The sequence below is a fragment of the Pararge aegeria genome, chromosome 15 (genome assembly GCF_905163445.1).
Source record: "Pararge aegeria chromosome 15, ilParAegt1.1, whole genome shotgun sequence".
In the NCBI taxonomy this organism is placed as follows: domain Eukaryota; kingdom Metazoa; phylum Arthropoda; class Insecta; order Lepidoptera; family Nymphalidae; genus Pararge; species Pararge aegeria.
Genome location: NC_053194.1, coordinates 15,900,427 through 15,921,346, shown reverse-complemented (window position 1 = coordinate 15,921,346; position 20,920 = coordinate 15,900,427). Strand labels below are relative to the sequence as shown.

Here is a 20,920-nt window from a genome sequence, read left to right as displayed (position 1 = left end):
CGACATTCCCCGCGTTTTTCCTACGAGGCGACTAAGGCTAGACCTACCATCTACTGAGATTACCAATCCGACGCAAATGCAAACCATACTATTGGGATAGGACTTTACTTCAACAGTGGACTGTTATAGGTTATCATCATAAAATTTGTAATTTTCTAATCGACGGTAGGTTTCACCTATTGATACTTTGTAACATCAGAGTGAAATTCGAAACGATATGACGTCGAAGTAAGTTGAACTTTATTGCACTCGCTTTAGTGTTGCTAATTCTACTTATACCAAACAGAGAGCTTTCTGAATGAATGCAGACGAATTTGAGCTTTGACACAAGGTAAATAAGTTCCATTTTACTCTGACATTAAATAATTTTGGGACTCGATATGGTCTTAACGATTGCAGGAGTAAAAATCTTAAAATGCAACTATATTCTGCTCTGAACATCGGCACTTCATTTTTGTGACCAATATATAATAAGTAACAAATTCACACAACGTCTTGCATAAAAAGCAAACGTATACCGAAGCGATAAATGTAAATAAACAATTGTTGTTTACGCGAAAATAACTCTAATTGGCAATTACATCTACATACCCTGGTTTTGGGGGACGATTCCCATTAAACTTCGCGTACAGCCTTACGAATTTCCTCTTGCGATCATTTATTGTCCGAACTCGAAATTAAAATAAGCGATAACTATGGGCCCTCTTGATTCTGAGCTCTTATTTCTTGAGTTACACGGGTTTTACTACTTTTTTTATGAAATGCGTTACACTAGTAAACGAATGTAGCACATTATAATTAAAAAGTCAATAACGAATATCCGTTAACTTAATTATTATACCATTTAAAATGTATAATGTATATTGTTCATACGTATTTGTATGACAGGTTAAAATTAATTGTAATTCATTTCTTTCTACCGATTTTATAAAAACGATACTTTCAGATACTTTTTAGTGTATAGTATGTTTTAAAAAGAATAAAAAAAAGGCTATAATATACTAGCTATGTTAATTAGGCTGTATGGTCAATGATCTTTGCCTGTCCTGAAGGGGACAAATTAAAAAGACAACATTGCCTATGACATCTAAAAAAGAGAACATTTGTCTGAAAATTCTTTATATTAACACACTTTCATTTTCAAATTTTAAAATATGCTGAATACAAAAGTGCCGAAAAGTAAGCATAAATTAATATAAGTTTTGTTGAAATTTCTTTTCTTATAATAGTTACTAAAACAGAGGGCCCGAACCCAACCTCAAAGCCCCAGTATAGGGATAGGCCTGCGGAATTCCCGCACTCGTTTCTCTACACCGCGGCGGATACGCGGAATTCCACGGATAAGTTTCTTCTTATGATAGTTTCTGAACCAGAGAGCCCACGCCGTCTTACCTTACAAAGCACCGATATCGGGATAGGCGTGCGGAATTCCCGCAGCCGTTTCCCTATACTGGAGCGGATCCGCGCGGAATTCCACGGACTTCAAGGCCATGTGGCCGTAGATCCGCGCGAAGCGTTCGATGCAGGCGGACCTCTGCGACATATGGCGCGCATCCGCCGAGAGCATTTCCGTGTTCGTACATTCCGGACATTTGAACTTTTTGCGGGGGGTCACCTGGAATTTAGAAAATAATTTAATTAATTCCGTGTAAGGAAACATTATCTTGCGTCATAACTTTAGTCCAGCAGTGGACTGTTATATATATTATGCATGTATTGAAATCGAAGCAGTGATAGCTAAGAGGGTAGGACTTCGACTCCACTCTCAGTGGGCCGAGTGCGGATCCCAGAACGCAGCTTTACCCTATGTTTTTCGTAGCTTAGGTACCATTCATTCCATGTTTGAACGGTAAAGGAAACCTTCATGCCTAACAGTTATTTATAATAATTAACCCCCCGGAACAACCCCTCATCGTGAAAGGAGTCCCGGGTCCTGAAACGGGTCAGAAATGGGTTTATGATGATGATTGCAAATGAAAAGTTACATCTTTATCTTTACTTATATAGTATCAAACGCAGTCACTCCTGCTGTTTGCATGTTTACATAATTTAAACTACGCAAAGGATTCTAATTTAATTTTTAGCAATAGATATAGTGATTATAGAGAAAGGTTTTTATGGAGTTAAATTGCATATTATAGGAGAGAAAAAAAAGAAATTCAAAGACTTTTAACGTGATGTTGTAACAAACATATTTGCACTAAACAAAAACGTAGTAATAAACAAAACACACGCACGCAAGCACGCATTTACGCACGCAAAAGAGCAAGAACGCACGTACGCATCAATGCACGCACGCACGCATTCACGCACGTACGGACGTACCAATGCACACACGCACGCAACACTACGACGGCTGGAATGCAAACTTTTTTTGGTTTTTTTATATGACGATGAAGACTGACCGTCTGTCTGACGTCAATCCATCTTGAAATACAATATTCGCTCAGATGTTTAAACCAGCTTACGTACTTTGATAGGCGGCTTCCTGGTGACATTAGCGACCAGGAAGTTCATGGCAATATCCTCGCAGTTAAAGTTGTCGTCCACCCACGTGCGCACTTCCGCGGGCATCTTGTACGTGTAGTACCACGACCAGATCTTGTGATGGAACGCCGCACCCGTTAGCACCTGCGGGATCAAACACGTATACGTATATACAGCATGTGAATGAAACCGAAATATTACTTCACAGGCATTAGAGATACAATAATTTACTGTCTCTGAGACTTATAAGTGAAACCGAAACGCTAATAGTTTTAGAGTAAACCATTGCCATAGTTTTACTGAAAGAAATCATATACATACACATCACATGCAAAATTAAAATCAAGTGACTCCTGTCACATTATTAGTTATGCGTCGCGTAGCAGGTATTGTGCGCGTGTCGGTCTTTTATCTTCAATAGGGTTGTCATAAGCGCCTAGTATGTTTTGAATTATTTTGAGTAGAAAAATAACCATGCTTGTTTTGATTTCATATTTTTTACTACCTGACCCTTTAACAGTATTTCGCAATAGGCCGTGTGATTGCATGCCCAAAAGACAAAAGACTCAGGAAACAGGGGGGAACTTTGCAGGATGTGTTCCTTGTATGGTCTGCGAACTACGAAGTGTTAAGTGGTGTACGTTTTAAGGTTAGCCCGCTACAATTTTAGACTGCATCGTTACTAACCACGAAGTGACTTTGTAGGCAAGGACTTTGTGAAATAAAAAAAACTTTAAAGTGAAACTTACCATGGATATCTGGTTAGTCCACTCGCTATGATACCTCCACGTGTTGGTGACGTTGTCCCACACGTGCAAACGCGATGGAAACCCCACTATCCGGTCGGGGAACTCCCGCCACACATCGAAACTGGAACCACAGACAAACACATATTTCAGCTTAAGTCATCATCATTTCAGCCTGCTAACTTCTACAGCTGAATATAGGCCTTTCCCAAGAAGCGCCACCACACCCTTTCCTCAGCCTTCCTCATTCTCCCACTGTCCGTATGAGACTCGTAAGAGTTTACTCTCTCCATGCTCAGTCCAACTTACTTACCTATTGAATACCTTAAGTATTCGATCCTTAATGTTAGCAACGATTTGTTGGCAGGAGAGAGCATGTGACTAACTTATAGAGCGATAACGGAAAAAACTTTGTAGGCTGTGAAAAGTAACCGGATATGTCTCACTTGTACTGTTATCCACTGTTCTCTGGGCTATCATCTCCTTTTCGTTTAACCAATTCCAATTGTTGGCCCGATGCAGAAACCGAATACCCCGTTATTCGAAAACAAAAACCCTAACCACTGGACCAGAAAGATATATTCAAAATAAATATACTACGGCAATACACACATCGCCATCTAGCCCTAAAGTAAGTGTAGCTTGTGTTATTTGTACAAAGATGACTGATGAGTATATTTATGAAAAAAATACAAAAATAATTATAATACATACACATATAAACATCAAGACACTGTAAAAACATACAAGAGCACACACAATTTTTCCAGTTGTGGCATTCGAACCCACGGCCTTGGTCTCAGAGAGCAGGGTGCTGCCCACTGCGCCAATCGGCCGTCAAAAAAAAAAAAATGACAGTATCATGTTGAGACGACATTATTTTCTAAAGAAAGTTAAAATGATAATATAAGACTCGCATTACATCTTGGAAACGCGTTTGGAAACAATATTCATCATGCTAACGAAATTACGAGTACAAAAAAATATTAGATACATAGGTACAAAATCGCACGATAGGTAGCGGAGTTAGACAAAACTCACCCAAAACTCTTACGTGATAGGGGTGAATATAGATTATTTCCGTTCACAATCTCATTATGACATAAAGTAGACTATTTAAGTGACAAGGCAAACCCGACGCCATGGTATCGTGACTTGCTGCCATATTTTATATGACGGCTTTATTTTATACAATAATTTTCTATATCATTTATTATTCTGCTACTGAGTAATTAAATATAGAAGGTAATCGTTTATTTACTTTTAATTTACTCAGATATCAAGCAAAATATTCTTTTTAGCTATATTTGATGAATATCTGTCCAAGGTGGCCGGCACCACAAAATGCCACAAATTACATTTTTTGTACGACTGCTTTAATATGGGCTTGACTAGTTGAAATGACACTATGACAAATTGCAAATCAAAGATGGCTGCCACCACAAAATGATAATTACATATTTTTTTCGCAACTACTACTTTTTCACGACAAGAAGAATAATGTTCGCTATATTAAAAGGAATGAGGAATTTTAAGTAACGAAATGAAAAGTATAGAATGAAAATTATTTTTCTGTCAGATCAAGCAATGCCAGTTAAAGTGGATACCTAAGTCCTGACGAATTATTTTTTACTAGAAGTCTCTCGCGACTTTGTCCGCGTTATAAGGCAACCTAAGAAAACATGCTGTCGCGGACTTTATTTAGATCTTTAGAAAGGAATAAAAACTTGATCATACATGAATTCGAAACTTTACGCAGTACACGCAGCGGAAGCTCTCAAAAGGAAAGCAAAACTCAATTTTTGAAACATTCTTCATTAGTGCTATGCTTCTATTGGTCTTGGCGATAAATGGGCTATCCAACACTGAAAGCATTTTTCCTGAGATCATAGCGTTCAAGTAAACAAACAAACAAACAAACTCTTCAGCTTTATATATTAGAATCAGATTTAGCTTTTTGTACATTTTTTATTAAATTAATTCCTGTAAAAAGGTTTGTTTTTTAAAAAACAAACCTTTGCCAGGGGTTCTTTAAATTTTTAAAATTTAATTTTTACTATTTTGATGTGATTGACTGCAATCAAACCTGATGGTAAGTGATCCTTAAGATGCCTAATCACTCATGATTCGAAGGTACCCAGATTATAGGTATCGGGAAGAGAGAAGATGGGAGGGCATTCCAGGCCTTTGCGGTGCGGATCAGAAAGGAAAAAACAAAACGCTTCGTACGTGTCGATGGTATTTCAACAACGTAACGGTGCAGATTCTTTCGGTGCCTCGCAGTTCGATGGTAGAAAGGAGATGGTTTAATCAAATCGAATAGCCCTGAGCACACTCTCACGTTTGAAAATTTACGTTACGTTGTGAAAAACTACATAGATAATTATTAATGGTAAAAAGGTGCAGTTCTTTCAAACGCATTAAGCTGCCACCATGATGATCCAGTGACCAACTCACCCAAATTCCAGCTCGTCAGGAGTCAGCATTACGATGTCATCATCAATGGTCAGCTGGCACTCAGTCTCGATTTCGTCGTAGGGAAAGAATCTGTTCGACAGCTTGTTCTCTTTGGTGCGTATCACTTTCAGCGGCTTGTTCACCACCGGCCACTCGGACGCTGGAACGAAACAACCGATTTAAGGGTGCCCATATCGAAATCGATACCAGTCGATTTCAGCACAATCAATAATTGAAGAAATTTAAAAGTAAGTAAGTGAGTGAGACAGTAAGTCGGTGAGTCAGTAAGTCGGTGAGTCAGTGAGACAGTGAGTCAGTGAGTCCAGTCAGTCTAGTTAGTCCAGACAGTCAGTTAGTGAGTCCAGTCAGTCAGTGAGTCCAGTCAGTCCAGTCAGTCCAGACAGTCCAGTCAGTCCAGACAGTCAGTCAGACAGTCAGTCAGTCAGTCGTCAGTCAGTCAGTCAGTCAGTCAGTCAGTCAGTCAATCGTCAGTCAGTAAGTCAGTCTCTTAGTTGCCGGTGTAATTACAGGCACATGAGGCTTAACACCTACGCCTAAGGTTGATGGACACAGGGCTAAACTTTGCAGGATGAGTTCCTCGCATGACCTGAAAAGTGTTGAACTGTTCATAGTCGATGGTTATCCACTTACCATCGCCTATTCGCAAAAGTGCTTATCCATGCCCTGGATTGATAAGGAAATTTTCATACTCAACGGTACAGTTCTAATCATGGAAATAATTTGCACTGCATGCCGCTGAGCCACTTGGCCAGCACGGCACCGCAAACCCTTCTCATTTTGAGTGAAGACCCGTGCCGTGTGCCCGTGTGTAATTAAAAACAAAAAACAACAGTTTCACAAATACGCAATACCAAACCGCGTACGTTGAATAATAAAAAAAAAATTAAATCTCAGCGTTTAATGAATGTTAATGTTATAACTCGATTGGACCGAAAACCAGCCTTGTGCCGATGGTTTAAAATCGATTTTAACTCGATACAGCGTAATTTCACTCTCAGAATTATTCATTAAACGAGTTGCATGTAGGTATAAAGTCGTTTATGAGATTAATTGTGCACTCGTTGAAACTGTTTTAGTATTTTACGATTATTATTTAACTGCGAGATGGACATAAAAGACAGTAGGGTTGCCAATACTAAAAAAAAAATTGAATCAATGTTTATTTAATATATAGTTACACGCACAGAAGAGGTTAAGAACATACAGAGACCAAGTCAACGAAGAATGCTGAAGCATCAAGAACCACTCCACTCAGTGGCGTGCATAGAGGATATGCACAGGGTATACAGATTATAAAGAATAAGAAAATCTCTAGAACGAGTCGTAAAATAATTAAGGATATTCACTGTAAGAGTTATAAATAGCCGACCTTTAAGTATTTATAACTCGTACTGGAGATTTCCATCATTTTATATCATCTGCATACCCTGTACCCTCTATGCACACCAGTGGGTTATAGTTGGCAACCCTAGTAGTAGTTACCAAATCTAACACGTATTCCGAGCTAAAATTATTTCTACGTGATGCTTTACTGCGCGCAACGTAAACAGAATTGTTTACATTAGATTTAACGCTGAAATGGCGTTGAAAGTAGATATGCGAAAGTTTAAGGCCGAATTCTCGCTTTGATAATATAGTTGCTGAATCTGAAAAGACTCTACACTTTATCGTTTAATCGACGCCTAAGTCCGAACTCAAGAACACGATTAGAACTCGATGTCGGATTATTAATACGGACCTAAGATAAAGAAGTGTTGAGTCGGATAGAAGCAGGCGTAATATTTAGCCGATAAGCAAAAAAAAAATTAAAGCAAAAAAAATATTGCTATAATAGGTGCCTACATAACAAAGAAAAAGACTAACTATCATGCCGTACTTTTAAAAGCTTCTTTGACTTCTTTTCTGAAACACGGGGCGGAGTGTCGAAAAATATCCAAGCTGTGCTTCCAAACAAGTTGTTGTAGGTAACAATTATTCTACACAATGAAGCGAAACTGCCTAGATTTGATCTAGTGATCATATCATGAATGAATGAATGAATGAATACACTTTTATTGTACACCGCATAAACATATAGTAAAATTATAAATAAAAATTCAACAAAACGTATACAATTTGGTGGCCTTACCGCTACATAGCGATCTCTTCCAGGCCACCAAAGGCGTAAAACACAGCTCAAGAAGAGAGGTATCATGTCATAAAAAAAAAAAAATTAAAATGTAAACTCACATGGCGGAGGTGGTTTCTTCTGGTTATTCCACACGACGAGGATCTTGGCCAGGCTCGGCGTCCTCACCAGTTTCCTGACGAGGGTGAACAGGCTGTCCACGCGGTCATATGTCAGGATGACCGCCGTGAAGCCTGGTGACTTCGGCGCAGTCACTGGCAGGAACAGGGGGTTCACGGGACCGTACTGGACAAAATCAAAACATGTTTTACATTGGACAAGACGACATTTTGACTGAATATGACAGCAGTGCTAGAACAGGCAGCAGATAAAAATTATATTATCCGATTAGATCCCCTGGATACAGGGGATATAATTGACGTGCGAACCTGCTAAATCAAACAAGGAACAAGTAATAGGAGAAGTTTCCTCCCGTTTGTTATTACACATATTAATTTTATTTCCACTTCTGCGCCCGTGCTCTGACAGTTGCTAAAGCTGTATGAGAAGATACATTTTTATCCTTTTACCGGGGATATAATTGTCTCCTGCCCATGCTAGCCGTGCTAAGAGTTATGACGGCCGACTGGCGCATTGGGCAGCGACCCTGCTTTCTGAGTCCAAAGCCATGGGTTCGATTCCCACAACTGGAAAATGCTTGTGTGATGAACATTAATGTTATTCAATGTCTGGGTGTTTGTTTGTATATTATAATTATTTATTTATATTATGTATTATGTATATTAGTATATCTACCCATAATACAAGCTTCGCATATTTTGGGGCTAGATGACGATGTGTGTATTGTCGTAGTACATTTATTGTTATTTATTATTATTTTATCTGTATGCATATAAAGAAATGCAGCAGCACTTATACACTAATTTGTCTATTATTTGTTTGAAAATGTAGTTTTTTTTATTTCACTACAATTTAGCCCTTGCTTGCAATCTCCTTGTGTTAAATGATAATGCAGTATACGATGGTAGCGGGCTAATCTGTCAGGAAGTAGAGGTGCTATGCTTAGCGGCACGTCTTTGTCGGAAGGGTGGTAACTAGCCAGGGCCGAAACCTCCCAGACAAGACCGGAGAAAATTCGGATATAATAAATTCCCAATTTGCCCCGTCGGGAATCGCTGCCTGAGACCTCAAACCACAACCAACAAAAAACCAGCACTCACCGCTACCGCCCCAGGGAGGTCGTCAAAATCAGGCAATCGGTCATAATCAGGGTATATTCCCCTCCAATACGGGTTGTATAAAATAATTTGGGTATGCAGTGCTTTTGTGCATGTATGAAGTGCACGCCACTGGTCATAATCTAAATGGTCTGAATGAAATTTTTATTAAAACAAGCTTGGAAATAATTTTGGCGGAACTTCGGAATACGGGAAATGTCAAAATATTTTGACAAAACTAAACTAATGATACAGCCTTTCCGGCGAAAGAAGAATTATGAATATCGATTTAGGTATGGCGGCGTTAAGAACTAAAATAGACAAAAACTTTCATCGCATATCCCAAACGAACCCTATTGTTTTTCAGGATAAATAGTATTTTTTATTTTAATCCGAAGTATCAGCAATAAATGTACCAAATTGCATTCAAATCCGTTCCGTAGTTTTGTGCGTGATTCGCACACAAACTAACAGACATACAGACAAACATACACATATATACACAGACAAATATTCCAAAAATTGTCTTTTTAGTAGTCGGGTATCGAAATGATGATGATCTGATGTTAAATCAGAATAAAGTGGATCATGGTTGTATTGTTTTAAAACTAAATGCATATATAAATTTCTGAACCGACAAGATTTGAACCTGCTGCTATAATACCAGTGGCTCTCTTTACCAGTCTACAAGCGATCAATAATGGTAATTTCGCTTTGGTGGGATAAAATGTAACCCTAACCTTACTTTCAATAATAGTATGAATATCTTTTTTCTCCCTACTATATTTGACTGACTTTGATTGACATTTTTGTTAATCTAGTTTACGTGTACTACTTTCGTGAACCTAATCCGTCGTGAATCCTATGCCTGGGTCCAGAAGTCCAGAACTAAACGGTAGCTCGCCATTCTCCGATACCTCCTAAACCTAAAATGTTTTGTATAAGTTTATCGAACACAAAATTTCCTTCATAAATAAGTTTTATTTCGTCCGAAGAGAGGTAAAACTGCGAAAAATCTAACGTACAGTCTTGACCGTAGAAAATTTCAATTGCTCAACCGCATACATAATACAAAAGCCTTAGCACAACTTTTGCTCACCCGCAAATGAGGATTCAAAGTAAAAATGGCCTTATTTCACTTTTATTTCAGTCGCATATTTGGTACTTCTAATTTTTATTTTGAAAATTTTTATTATGGTGTTTTTTTTTATTCAAAATTATAAAAAGCAATGTGTCATCTTTTGTTTCAAAAAGAGTCTTTGAAAAGTAGATCAAAATTGTTCTCTACTAAATGGCGCTACAGTCGCTTTAAGCTGGTAATATATTAATTTCTGCACTGGTGGAGAATGAGTGCCGTAGCTTAGTCGCAATGCGCTCAGAACCCGATTGCTAGAGTCGCAGATTCGAATCTTGTCGGCTCCGAAATTTGTACATGCATTTAAAAAATTTATAAATTATGATTATTTTACTACAAAAGTTCGAAGGCCAATTTGAGCTTTAAAACAATAAATACCATTACGATCTATTTTAATCTGATATTCAAGCATTTCGATACTCGACAACGACTAATCAATTCCGAGCTAGCAAATCTTTTACCTACTAAGACTAAGTATTTTACAAAATAGGTATGTTCTGCCAAAAGCGCTAGCTGAAAAACTGTGGGCAAATTTGAGCTTTAAAACCATACAAACATGATCTTTTTTAATCTGGCGTTCAAGTATTTCGATACTTGAAATCGACTTCTCGATTGCTAGCAAATCTTGTACTACGGGTGCAGACCTCGAGAAAAATATAGCCGATCGGATCAGAGGCCGACCTTTTACGTTATGCAATAGTTGAAGTGCTCTATTTAAACTTTAGCGCCTAGCGCAGGGCGAAGAATAGAAAAACACGGACTTCTCCCCAACAGCACTGTTAAAAGTTTAACAAGAAAACTTCAAACAAATTATGTTCAATTAAGAATTTTCCGCGAAAGCGTCGGTTATCGTAATCAAACCGAATTTTGAACTGCATTTAGTAAGAGATTGCTTGCAATAAGGCCTGCTTTACGTGTCTTAGATTTATTGATCTTGAGTTCTGTGTATTATTTTATGTTTTCCGTGGCATAAAGATGTATTCTTCAATATTTAACGTCTTGGCTGTATTTTTGGATGAAAATTTCTAGCTTTAACGTGAGAAATATTAATGTTATCGGCTATAGGATCACACTTTCTGATAATATCAGCTTTAACTCGTGATGTAAGAGTTTAATAGACAGTACGGTACGTAATCAACATTTTATTTTAGTAATATATAATACATACTTTATCTTTTACTAATAATTATCGATTGATTTTAATATATTATGTTACTTGCAAACTTGTTGGGGGTATGACAGTTATATTAAGCTCATAGGTAGCTATCCTAAATCCGTTTCTATATGACATCGAAACGCTAAATCGCTTTGCAGCACGTATTTGTCGCCCAGACCAGGCCGGAGAAAATTCCAAATTTAAAAATTCTCATAATACCCCTGATTTAGAGAATTTATTGGATGACCAGGACCTCGCACTTAAAACCACAGCGGTGACCGCTGCGCCAGAGAGTTCGTCAGAAGACGACATACTTTTTATCCCTAAGTTCCCACAGGCGCGGGACATCATTTATATCAGACAGCCAAACGGAGTGTGGCTGAGTACAGCCATTAATATCTAATAATATAATAATTATATCAGTAATCAGACTGAGCAATAACGAAGTGTGGTCAAGCACAGCCAGTAATAATATAATTACCGAGCGTCGCATCTGTCCGTCTGACTGACACGTCATTACATGTCACACAATTTCTCTCTACACACGCGAGTGTAACGATGTTTTCCTTGTCTCCGGTGCACGCGATACATTTTTAATGTTTCTCCTTACATAAGCGTGACGGTCGAAGAGATGGCCGTTGAAAAACCTAAACCAGCGTTACCTCAACTGCAGAATAAACCGATCCTTATAAAATGTGTTCCTTATTCTTTTTTTCAAACTTATAAAATATTTATTTATTCAAATACAACTCCATAACAATATCACATCTATTATATATTTTTTTTTTTTTTTTTTTCAAAAGAGAATGTCAATCTAATGTATACATTTGGAATGGAAACCTGTGAGGGTGCTGTAACCAGATTGAGAGGCGAACTTATTATTGTCATTATTAAATATTCTCATTTAGGAAGTCGTTTATTTTATAATAAGCTTCCTCCCGCAAGGAATGTTTAGAGGATTTTGTAAATAAGTTTATACTTTCTTTCTCTTTCTTTTATATATTCCGGGATTACTCGGTGACTACTTTAAAATATTTCAGATCGCAGCTCTATATCACTATAAATCAGGAGGGATATAGAGGCTGGAAAAAACGGGGGTATTCTGACATCGTGTTTTTAATGTTATATTTTTTTATTTTTTTTATTTTTTTAACAAATAAATATACTAGGACAATAAACACATCGCCATCTAGCCCCAAAGTAAGCGTAGCTTGTGTTATGGGTATTAAGACAACTGATGAATATTTTTATGAATAACATACATAAATACTTAAAATATACATATAAACACCCAGACACTGAAAAATATACATGCTAATCACACAGACATTTTTCCAGTAGTGGGAATCGAACCCACGGCCTGGGGCTCAGAAAGCAGGATCGCTGCAAACTGCGCCAATCGGCCGTCAATATGTACGTGACAACCTTGAATAATTTTAGTACTTATTATCGTACTTAATTAGAATATGTGAGCGAGTGAAAAAATATGTGTTTTCGCACAAATAATAGTTTTATTACAAAAAAAATAATGGCACTTCTTTATATCTGAAATAAATGACTATTTCTTTATTTAAAGCAACTGGTCGTAGTTAAACTGACTCAAATGTCATAGCGTGAAAAACACTGCATAACTATTGCGACGTTATGGGCCATTTATTTAATCATCATCATGTCAAACGTACGAAAATGTACGACCACTGCTGGAGATAAAGATTCATTTCGTTCTTTTTTCTCTCGGACGGACGGACCTCGGCTCGGTTCGACTTTTCCGACTAGTCATTTCGTATAAATACATGCAATTGGAGTAGGTACAAGTATACGTTTACGGAGCAGAAATGGCTAACATAGCCGCTCCATAGCACGCTGAGTAACTTTAAGTTTATAATTAAGACAAACTATTTTACAAGGTCTGCGCTTCATACGTCATTACAGGTACAACACACCATACCGAAACACTATTCAAAATTCATTTATTTCAAGTAGGCCTAATAAAAGCACTTTTAAAACGTCAAGTCAGTCTATGTGTAGTGACTCTACCACTTTACTAATGCTTAATGTCAACTTATAAGGTATTTCCGAAGGTCGCCTCCTAGACTACAAAGGCTCGTAGGCCGTAGTTCTCAGATAGGCCAGTTATTTTTAGTTTCAGTCATAGAGGCGACATCTCTGACGCTTTTATCTGGGTACAATGCCTTCTGCCTCGTTATGGGCTTATCGTACGCTAGATTCCGGCCGAGTGTCGGATTAGACGGCGGCTAGGAATTTTACTAATCCAATAAGTTTATTTTACCATATGTAAAATCATTCAATATTTTTTAACTGCGCTCTTAAAAATCATTTTTATCACTAATAAAACTAATCATATACTAAATATACGGTGACGTGCTTAGCGGGTATGCACAGGGTATGCAGATTATATAAAATGAAGAAAATCTCCAGTACGAGTTACCCTTGAGTATTTTCTTCATTTTGTATCATCTGCATACCAGTATGCCTACCCTCTATGCACGCCATTGTATGTATATAACTAATCTCTCTTATTTTGTCATTATTGTATAGGTTAGCACAGATTATACTTTTCTGTAACACTGTTGTCGGTCGACTGGCGCAGTGGGCAGCGACCCTGCTAGTCCAAGGCCGTGGGTTCGATTCCCACAACTGGAAAATGTTTGTGTGATTAACATAAGTGTTTTTCTGTGTCTGAGTGTTTATGTATATTATCAGTCATCTTAGTAACCATAATACAAGCTACGCTTACTTTGGGACTAGATGGCGATGTGTGTATATCATAATTGAATAAATTAATATATGTATTAACAAGAAATACTTTGCGATGCACGATGTATCTAATGTCGCACCTTGGAAGTAAAAAAACCAACTTGTTAGCCGTGACAGAAAACGGAGTTATGTTCTGAAATGCCGTCATGCATATATCTTAAACTGCTTCGAAACAGCTTTACTCCATGAACGATTGTTTTATTTTTGCCAACAATACAATAATTTTCGAAATCAGTTTAAAATGTACGCGGTAAAAGGTGAAAAAACATGAAATTAGTACATACACATTTTACGCTAACGTAGTACATAAAACCTCTCTTTATAAAGTGGTCTAGAAATATGATACAATGTTAAAAACCTGAGGATAAAATAGTAATCTTAATATATATAAATCTCCTGTCACGATGTTTGTCCGCGATGGACTCCTAAACTACTTAACCGATTTTAAATTAAATTGGTACACCGTGAGCAGTCTGGTCCAACTTAAGAGATAGGATAGCTTAGATCTTTAATTATAGTCGCAATTTTATTTTATTTCAAATTATTTGTCTATAATTAATTGGCAGTCACATGTTATATATATATATACTACTATACTCATTTAAAGCTTAGCGATACTGAATACTTTAAAAACAAAATCAAACGCAGACGAAGTCGCGGGCAACAGCTAGTAGAATTATAAAGGAATCATAGCAGCTTTAGGTTTTAGTATAACTAGCTGACCCGTGCAACTTCGTCTGCACCAAATCGGTTATTACCGGAGAACACGAATAAAATGACATTATCTAACAATGAATCCTAGCTAGATCGATTTATTGCCCCCGAAACCCCCTGTATACTAAATTTCATGAAAAACGTTGGAGCCGATTTCGGGGTTCCAGTTATATATATACAAGAATTGCTCGTTTAAAGATATAAGATATGGTCGCCACCATTTCACATTTTACTCCTACATTTTAATATAATGTACACATCGCAAGTGCCATCTGTGGACCTACATTTATAAGGATAATTTTCTTCAAAACTCACCAAATGTTCAGGCATATTCCACTCCTCATACATCCTGGCGGCTAACGGAAACACCTTCTCGTTTATAATCTCCAAAGTGCTCAGTGTGATCTTCTCTATACTAGAGAAGTACCTCTCATAAACCCATCGCAGTTGCCAATACATCTCACCGCGTCGCTCCTTAAATAAATGTTTGTTTGTTTGTATGTTAGTACAGTGAGTTCACAGGTGATAGTGTAAGTAGACCTCTGTTACCCTTTCGAGAAAACCATCAATTCCGCACCGCTAACTTATAATACGTTTACGTACATACGTTTTTATTTTAAGCAAATATATATCGGCTCCCCGATATCAACCCGAAGCGCTGATAGCCCAGTGGTTAGGACCTAGGCTTCTCTTTCGGGGAGCCGAGTTCACGCACCTAACTTTTCTAAGTTATGTGCGTTTTAAGTAAATAAAATATCACTTTTTTCAACTGTGTTGGAAAACATCGCGTGGACACCTGCGTGCCTAAGAGTCCTCCATTGTGTTCTCAAAGGTGTGTGAACTCCACCAATCCGCACTCGGCCAGCGTGGTGGACTACGGCCTAAATCCTTCTCATTGTGGGAGAAGACCCGTGCCCTATAGTGGGTAATGGGTTGATGATGATGATGCCAATAGGATTGTCGGCTACTTCAAAGACACGGCACGTACATCCGCAGTTTACCATCGTGAGTCGCGAGTACTTTGATTTTCCGTAGTTTTATTAGTGTAATTAATTTAAACAAAATTAAATAAAAAACGATTTTCATAGTTTCCAAAATAACTTTGCATTGTATTGGGTATATAGTATATGGGTATATAGAAATTTAGAAGTTTTGGAACATTATCTTCTTTTTGAAAAATAACATTAAAATCTGGTTTTTAGATATAAATAGATACTACCACTCACCTTACTAACCGAATGAATTATCTTCACTAAACTCCTAATATTCTCCTCAGGTACAAATAAAGCTATTTTGTTCCAATCCACGTGAGAATTGAAAGGCATGACTACGGTATCCGCAATTATTATTGGTATACACTGTGAGGCAATTATATCCATTAAAATTGACTGCGCTAATCTAGCACTACGAACTATTAGACAGAACATCCCCTCCTTTAGTACATCCGGATAATCGAATACCGTTCCCGTGGTATATTCACAACGTTTCTTATAACCTACATCTGATATCTTACATCTATCGAGTAATAGCAAATCGTTGGACGACGACGCTATACTCTGCAATTCTGCTAAATAATCGTCTGGTATATTTAATTGTGCTGAAATTATCATAAATTTCTTCTGTTCCGGCTGCGTACTGTCTATTTCTTGTGCTAAATGACTGTGGAGAGGTAGGGATATGTCGAAGCCGTAACGGAATGTCCATGTGTCGAAACCAGCTCCTGCTATAATAGCTTTGCTGGTGTTGAGATCAATGACTGTGTTGTAGTTCGGCGCGACTCCGGCAACCATGTTAAAAATGAGATGGTTTTCTCCATTGTTCCAACTAAAACAGAATTTCATCATTAGTAATTTATGCAACAATGAATTTAAATTGATTAAAAGTTCTTCTACAATTGATAGAAGATCTAGATTTACTGGCATAACTCAACAAGTGGCAAACGGGCTCATAGCAGAACTCATGGACATAGGCAGTGGCGTGCATAGAGGGTATGCACAGGGTATGCAGGTGATATAAAATGAATAAAACCATGAGTACGAGTTATAAATAACTTAAGGATAGGCATTGTAAGAGTTCTAAAAAGCCTACCCTTAACTATTTATAACTCGTTATGGAGATTTTCTTAATTTTATATCATCTGCATACCCTGTGCATGCCCTCTATGCACGCCACTGGACATAGGGGTCCCAAGGCGCTAGAATGATGACCCTCATTGGTAAAAGCTAATTGACCCCCAACAATGTTCAAATGCAGGATCAATCGAGTCACTAGGATCCGCTGAAAACAAGCAGCCCTGGACTTTGGAACTCACTACAAAGGACCTGTCTAGCAGTCTACATCAATCACTTGATGTGAAATATATTGGTTTATCATCAGCAACAGTGATAAGAGCATTTGTAAACAGATATATCATAGATGGGTATGGCTTATTTAGCGTCATTATATATCTGTTAATGGCAGGGGACACCTGCCATTGCCTATAAGTACATAAGTACAATGCAATCCTACTGCCACAGTAGTTGTATCTTGTCGATACCACATCACCCTGCCAAAATAATCAACAAGGCTCTGGTGACCGTCTAATGGTGGTATGATGGTATGTATAACCAATACTCATTAGCTGGTCCATTATCCACTGACCAGTAACGAGTAGCATTGTTATCAATGCAATAGGATCAGCATTACAATCACCACGCTGTGTGCCAAGCAAGGTTATTAATGGCTTTGTAGATGATGATGACATATTACATTGTGAAACAAAAATGATACAAACTTAACCAAAGTCAACCTATTAGATATTCTATTGTATGCTAGGTATGATTAATTTTTAGTTATAGTATGCTGCATCTTTGCTGGGTTCTACCAGGTACCCTTGTTAATATAGGAACCTATTGTACCTATCTGTGGAAACCTGTTATTAGTTTTAAATCAACCAATTTGTTAATTATTTAGTACTAGCTGTCCCAGCGAACTTTGTACCGCTGATAATTTTTATGATTGTTATATTTTAATACTCATTATCCTATTCAAATATCATAAAAGTTGGTCCAGTCGTTCTTGAGTTATAAATTAACTAACACAACTTTCTTTTATATATATAGATTTACAACTGTTGGTTTTCCAATTAAAGAAAAATTAATAAATAAACTTCCAGAGTCACTTAGCAATTTGCTTTCAAAAAGTGTTTATATGTTTCAATTAAAAAGCTAGCACGTTAACTTCCAAATATAAATCATCTAAGTTTCTAGATTTAAAAAGACATAAAAGTACTGTAGGCACACTTTTAATTAAATTCAAAGCCTCTGTATGCAAAACCAATTTGTATACCATTGAATACAAAGTGTCCATTGACATGCAAATTGCAACTTCATTTTGATACTGTACATTTTATATGTTACTAGCTGAGACCAGCAACTATGTTTGCTTATCAAGGTTTTTTATTCCTGCAGGAACTAAAGTAGCCTTTGTGCTATTTTAGACTTTAATCTATCTCTGTAACAAATTTCAGCTAAATTGGTTCAATCCTTCCGAGATGATTGGGTAACAAACATACACACTTTCAAATTTATAATATTTTTAAATCTGAAAGTGTGGATTTTAATTGCAGTCAGTGGATTCAATCAGCATAAGACTGTGCCATGTGGAATTCACAACATAAAAACATGTCCAGCAATATACACCTTTCAGTCAAGATGCTCATGAAGGTAACATATTATTGCCAGTTCAATACCACATACTTCTAATTAGTTTCCCATAACAATATTAATTCATCTATATTATTTTATTCTACATATACCCTGAACCAAAATGTTGCACCAAAAAGTCAAACATGTAATAATGTAACTTACTACTCAAGACAATTTTGTCCTTTTTTTCTAACTCTTAATCTACTTTGATAAGATTATTAAATTGGATTCCATAAAAAAAGCTGAACCGATTTTAATGGTACTTTTACAGGAAGGTATGTAACTTTGCAATGTTCTAGGCCAGTCAAACTATTACAATTTAAGGCTTATCCTGTCATAGCAAGTATAACATTTGATATTACATGACCTACACCTGCACTTCAATAATATTTATTTGTATGTACAAAAATTAATGCGGAGGTCATCTATGTGCCACTTTTGGTAATGCATTTTTAATTTAATAATAATAATTTTTTATCAGGTAATCCCATCTAAACTATAATTTAACAGAATAATTAAAAACTAAACTAATATGTAAACTATATAATGAAAAAATAATAATAATAATATATATAAAACTGATATCATTGTATCTTAAACGTTTTACATATTATACAACATACTTACTGGTCGAGAGATTGAAGTGCTTGGGATACATATTCACCGTTAAAATAATTCTGGTTCAATGTATCAATACTGGGCACTAGCAGGCACGCCTCGTCTGGACTGGACGTGTAATATTTACTATTTTTTATCGTGAGTAAAATTTCATAAAACTCTCTAGAAAACCTGGATATGCTCTCACCCCCCTCCGTTATGTAGTCCTTTAGGGGATAAATATAAATCGTTATCTTATCGTGGCCGCCTCTCCCACATTTGTATACGTTAAAGCAGTTCCAGTAAGTGCAGTTTGCAAGTCGCGACGTAGACTTGGAAGCACTTCTCGGAAGAGTCGAAACTGGCCAACTAACTGCATCCAAGTTGACAGTTTCGTGGAAATCCACACGAGGCGCACTCCCCGCGAATATATTGCACACAACACTTAACACTAGAGATATCAAGATAAACAATAAGAGCCCCACGAAAAATCTATGATACAATATTTTCCTATACGATATATACTTCGATTGCTTGCTCGTTTTTAACAGAGTCTCCGCAGCCATTTGTGATTTTCGATTATTTAAACATTCTTAATTTACTTATGGCACCCATTGTTAGGTATTTTGATTATTTCTCATTCAAAACTTCATCAATTTGTAAAACACTACAAAAACTGAAGCTTCTCAGTAAATTTTTGAGAACTGTCGACTGTCGCAACATCTGACGGACAGCCGTTTGACGGTTCAGAGAAGGGGTTGTCAGATTATGGGGGAAAAGATCCACTTATTTTAATTTTTATTCAGAATGTAAGTATTAGATTGAATTAAAATATTGATTTATATATATTAATTTTACATTAATTAAAAGATCATGACCAGTAACTGACAGAAAATTTAAACAGTATACGGCGAGTAACAGTTACGCTGGGATATTATAGCTCTCTTTTTAGTTGTTTCCACAAATGCATAGCAGTTTATGGTAGTGAAATGACCAAGGATCAGTTACAGCGAGAAATCTCAGTTACCAAATGACATAAATACTTCAATGCATCATTAAAGTGATAAACCTGAATTGGTTTTTTTGTTAATTTTGAAGAAAGAATGATAAATTTGCCTGTATTTATACTGGTGAAGTTTTACAAGATTATTATTTTTCAATATTAATTAAAAAAATTGTATACATTTTCATAAATTATAAAATAATAGATCTTTTTCCGAGTCATTTCCGTGTCCATATTATGTTTAATAAAAGTTAGGGAAACTTAAAATATAAAACATCAGGATTAATCTACTTAACTATTTGTATAGGTAAAGGATAGGGATTGATTCTACTTTATAAATATATTATACGATTTGTTCTATAGTTTGATATCATTTTTTTCTAGAAACAAAGATACAATTTTATAAACTTTATACGAATGGATATTTAATAAACAAATTATAGAGGTCGGAAATGGAATGTTTAATGATTCGAGATGAGCAAGAAAGGCAGAACGATCATACATAGGGCATGCAAAGAAAACATGGCGTAAGTCCCCATACTCCCCACAGGAACAAAAAGGATCAGGAACGATTTTCACTCTGTGCAAGTGCGCTGGGTACAAACATGACCCAGGCGCATTCTACACAGAACAGAGGTGACTGAAAAAACGCATGACTTAACCAAGGTTTTCTCGGAGAAGACACCTTAAGATATTTAAGTTTCGCTCACACCTTAATAAAACATATTCACAGTGAAGAACCCCAGTCAGCTTGGAATCTAATATAACACCCAAAAATATTGATTTATCTGTAAC

At 36.7% G+C, this 20,920-nt stretch overlaps 1 protein-coding gene across 1 annotated transcript; it reads right to left on the bottom strand.

Moving 5' to 3' along the window:
* Nucleotides 1-916: 916 nt before the first annotated feature.
* LOC120629839 (exostosin-2) lies at nucleotides 917-19,825 on the bottom strand. Its single transcript, XM_039898897.1, has 8 exons — nucleotides 19,153-19,825; nucleotides 16,066-16,663; nucleotides 15,155-15,313; nucleotides 7,941-8,124; nucleotides 5,691-5,850; nucleotides 3,237-3,357; nucleotides 2,473-2,631; nucleotides 917-1,615 (listed from the first exon to the last, which is right to left on the bottom strand). Exons 1-8 carry the CDS (start codon nucleotides 19,686-19,688, stop codon nucleotides 1,394-1,396), a joined length of 2,139 nt encoding a protein of 712 aa, XP_039754831.1. The 5' UTR covers nucleotides 19,689-19,825; the 3' UTR covers nucleotides 917-1,393.
* Between the last annotated feature and the right edge of the window lie 1,095 nt (nucleotides 19,826-20,920).